This window comes from Propithecus coquereli, unplaced genomic scaffold, assembly GCF_000956105.1.
Source record: "Propithecus coquereli isolate 6110/MARCELLA unplaced genomic scaffold, Pcoq_1.0 Scaffold256, whole genome shotgun sequence".
In the NCBI taxonomy this organism is placed as follows: Eukaryota; Metazoa; Chordata; class Mammalia; order Primates; family Indriidae; genus Propithecus; species Propithecus coquereli.
The window spans coordinates 2,037,420-2,041,386 of record NW_012148130.1 but is presented as its reverse complement, the minus strand read 5'-3'; the positions used below and the strand labels follow the sequence as shown (position 1 = coordinate 2,041,386).

The 3,967-nt window shown below is 66.9% G+C and overlaps 1 protein-coding gene across 1 annotated transcript; it reads right to left on the bottom strand.

Moving 5' to 3' along the window:
• Positions 1-1,250: 1,250 nt before the first annotated feature.
• ANKRD9 (ankyrin repeat domain 9) lies at positions 1,251-3,282 on the bottom strand. Its single transcript, XM_012647107.1, has 3 exons — positions 3,235-3,282; positions 2,929-3,006; positions 1,251-2,362 (listed from the first exon to the last, which is right to left on the bottom strand). Exons 1-3 carry the CDS (start codon positions 3,254-3,256, stop codon positions 1,344-1,346), a joined length of 1,119 nt encoding a protein of 372 aa, XP_012502561.1. The 5' UTR covers positions 3,257-3,282; the 3' UTR covers positions 1,251-1,343.
• Positions 3,283-3,967: the final 685 nt, after the last annotated feature.

Sequence of the window (3,967 nt, the reverse complement as noted above, 5' to 3'; positions counted from 1 at the left end):
ATGCTCCCCTAAGGGACGCTGGGGATGGGGTGGGCAGGGGGTGCCCCCCAGCCAGGCTAGTCTTTTTTTTTTTTTCTCAAGACAGGGCCTCTGTCACCCAGGCTGAAGTGCGGTAGCACCATCATAGCTCACCACAGCCTCAAACTCCTGGGCTGAAGCAGTCCTCCCACCTCAGCCTCCCAAGTAGCTGAGACTACAGGTGCATACTGCCACGCCTGGCTCGGGCTGGTCACTCTTCATCAGCAGACCTTTAGCCCTCTGCTCCTGGCAGGACATCACGGCCTCCAGCCCACGCTGGTGCAGGTTGAATTTCACCACCCAGCAGAATTCCCAGGCAGTGCAGCCTGGCCACCCTCCCTGGTCCCAGGGCTCCTCTGGGCATGGACCGTGTCTCAGCCAGGCCTCTTTGTCCTGAAGGATCCTGGTGTGTTCATTAACAAGTCTCTATATTCACAACCTTCCTGAAGAAAACAGCTCTCCAGGCTGGGGCAAGAAGCCTGCCCACAGGGGGACACAGCCACCCCACAGTCACCCATGGACACCACCTAACACACACTGCAGGCCAGCCGCGGAGCCCACCCCACTCTGGGGCTGGACGGAGGGTGGACATGGAAGGCACATGTAACCCCGCTGAGGGGCACGCAGCCGGCAGGCAGGGGCCGGGGCTGCAACCGCTGCAACAGCAAAGGGGAGAGAGGCAGGAGCCTCAGGACCAGGTGTCTGCTGGGGTCGGGTGAGGGGGATAAAAGGGGGTGACAGCGACAAATCCAGGGTGGACTGGTGTCAGAGAGAGTGGCTGGGAGCTACAGTAGTACCCAAGGAGTAAGCTGGTGGCCAGTTGGGGTGGGGGCACAAGGAGGTACAGCTTGGGTCATGCCTCTCCCCAACCCCAGCTGGCCGCCCAGCCCTCCGGGACCCAGAGAATCAAGTCCAAGCTCCTCCTGGAGTTTACAAGGCCCTAAATGCTGAGCGAGCACGACGCCTGTCAGAACCTCGCCAGGCATGTCCTCTTGGCCTCCAGGCCTTTGCACGTGCTGTCCCCCTGTGCCAGCACAACTGCTGCTCTGCTCAGCTGTCACCTCCCCGGGGACGCCTTCTCCGAGGTTCTACATCAAGGTGGGAGGCTGGTCCTCACCACTTTCCGGAGCTGGTCAGTGAGCCCGGGGCTTGGCCCTGAAAACCAACCGCATGGAGCCCACCTGACCACCCGGCCCAGCCCTCAATGCAAGCGACAGACGAGGCAGAGATTCTGCTGTAGAGGGATCAATATATGTAAAGTGCCCGGTACAACGTTCTGAAAAATAGTTCTGTCCCAAAATCCAGTGCCTAGGGTGCCCCCGGGTCTAGCCCTTGCCCGTGAGGTCCAACGGCTGCAGGAAGGGAGGCAGCGGCAGCTCGTCCAGGGCCTCAGGGAAGCGGCCGGGCGAAATGGCGGTGACCAGCACCTGCATGGCACGCGCGAAGAGCGAGGGCGGCGCCAGGCCCGCCAGCCACTGGAACTTGTCCTCGCCCAGTAGCCGCTGCCAGCGCGGCCGGTCGCCCAGCAGCTCACGGCGAGCCGGGCCGGCGACGCCCGCAGGAGTGTACAGCGCCAGCAGGTCGAGAAGCAGCAAGCGTCGCTGGCGCGGCTCCCCGGACGCAGCGGCTGGGGTCTCGGTGGCAGCGGAGGTGCCGGCAGGGCTGGCCCCGGCATCGCGACCCAGCTGGCGCAGCAGCAGCTCGAGCGGCGTGAGGCCGCCACCGTCACGCAGGCCAGGCGAGGCGCCGTGGCCGAGCAGCAGGAAGAGGCACTCGGGACGTGCCAGCTCGCAGGCCACGTGCAGCGACGTGCCACCGCCCTCAACGCGGCTGCAGCCGCGCCTGTCGAGCACACGCGCGCGCTCCTCGGCCGGGAAGTCGCGCACGGTGCGCAGGATGCGGCGCAGGATGCCCACGCGGTTGTAGCGCACAGCCAGCGCCACGTGCGGCCCCGGCGCCGCGCAGCAGCGGAAGCCAGCGCTGGGAGGCGCGAGAGCGCGCCGCGGGAACGTGGCCAGCAGGTAGTGCGCGTACGCCTGGTGATCATGCACGAGCGCGTAGAGCAGCGCCTCGGACGGCGAGTAGGCGGCGGCGCGCCCGCGCTCGTCCCAGTGGAAGGCCTCGCTGGCGCGCATGTCCTCCAGCAGCCACACCGGCAGCAGGTCGCGCACCGCCTGGTAGAAGGCGAACGACGACTTGCGGCACTGCTTCTGCGCCCGTGAGCGCGCTGCGCCCGAGCCCTCGGGCCCGCCGTCCGCGCCGCCCCCGGGCCGCCGCGCGTCCCACGGCATGCTGGCGGCGGGGCTCCTCCCGGCCTCACGGCATGGACCCCGCGACGGCACACCTGCGGGAGGGGGCCTTGGTGAGGGGCGGGCCGCGGGCTTTGGCCACGCCCCCTCGACCTGGGCAATGGGGGCGGGAGAGGGGCCGCCCATCTACCCCTTACATGGCCCCACCGGGTCCCCTCTGACTGGGACCCTCGTACCTCCCTCCAGCCTCGACCAGGCCCTCCAGTCACCCACAGCTCCATCCTTTCCTACGCCCTAGAATCACCGCCGCCATCCCTGATCTAGCTGGACCTGATCCCCCTCCCTGAAACTGCCCTGCTCTCCAGCACCTCTGCTAGAGATGCCCTTCCCTGCCCTGCCCCGCTGCAGCCAGGCATCCGCGGAAGAGCTTCTGCTCCCAGCTGGACGAGGTCTCTCCAACCCCAAATAAAGTCCAGGCGGAGGGTAGGAAAGCTGGGGCCCACATCTCAAGCTGAGCCAAATCCATTCTCCAGCCCAAGTTCCCACTCCTCGGTCCCACCTCGACCCTGAACCTGACCTCTGATGACCCCTCACCACTGCGGGGGGGCCCCTGGAGCCTCTCCCCAGGCCAGAGGCGTGATCTATCTAGACTCAGACCTACCTGATTGCTGCACCTCGACCACCGAGTTCTGTGGCTGTGGGTCTATCGCGTTTCCTCGAGGAGCCTCGTCTTCCTCATCTGTAAGAAAGGGGCGTGGTGTGGACGACCTCTCGCAGTGCGCTCCGGCAGGGGCGGCCGGGGGAGTGGCTCCAGCCCTCCATCCACAAACATGTTTGCAGCATGTCAGCACCCCTAGCTCCTGGGAGGAGGCAGGAGGGTGAAGTCAGCCTAGGGGCTGGCGCGCACGGGGCTCTACAGCTCGCAGTCCCCCACAGGTCTGCTGCCTCTCTTGAGCCCCCCAACTACCTGAGGAAGCGGGTGCTGCCATCCCATTTTCCAGCAGGGGACAAGCTTGTCCAAGGACAGTCATCAAGTTACAGTAGAGCTGGGCCTAGAACCCAGGTCTCCTGCGTCCCATTTGGGGCCCATTCCAGATGTAGCGGGGACACCCAAGCCGCCGTGGCCCCGCCACAGGGAGCGCAGCTTGAGCCCTGACCCTGTCCTCTGAGCCCCCAGTCCCAGCCTGAGCCCAGGCTTCTGACCCCAGCTCCGGCCCAAGCTCCCTACTGCCTTCTCTCAAGGGTAAGCCGTTGGTCTCAAAGGGCCTGGGACAGCGGACAGGCCGCGTCCACACACACTGGGTCACTGTTAGCGACTGTAAATGAGTTACAGACATGGGCACGGTGGGGGTGGGCTGCAGCCCCAGCGCCCTTCGGGGCAACACCGCGACTGGGCCCCTTCCCCCGGCCTGAGCTCCGCGCCCCAGGTGCACCCTGCGTGGGCCCCGTGGGGCGCCGGGCGGGTTACGTAAAGTTCGGCCGCCCCACGTCACTGGGCAGAGTCACAGCCGCGGCTCCGTGAACGGGGGGTTGGGCCACACAGGGCAGCGCCGCGCCGCGCCGCGTGTCAGCTCCTCCGCGTCCCCTCCCGGCGGGCACAGCCCGACCTCGAGCCGCGACCGGTCGCGGGGGCGAGCCCGGGTGTCTGCGGGTGGTGGCCTGAGCGTCCAGGGCTGCACCTGCGGGGGCGCGCGCCGAGG

What these genes read in the sequence shown, in the direction of transcription:
- ANKRD9 (XM_012647107.1), bottom strand. Translation starts at nt 3,256, where the DNA reads ATGGCAGCACCCGCTTCCTCAG. An exon ending in GGCAGCACCCGCTTCCTCAG is followed by an intron (nt 3,007 to 3,234) that starts GTAGTTGGGGGG and finishes CCTTTCTTACAG; the next exon opens with ATGAGGAAGACGAGGCTCCT. An exon ending in GGTCGAGGTGCAGCAATCAG is followed by an intron (nt 2,363 to 2,928) that starts GTAGGTCTGAGT and finishes CCCCTCCCGCAG; the next exon opens with GTGTGCCGTCGCGGGGTCCA.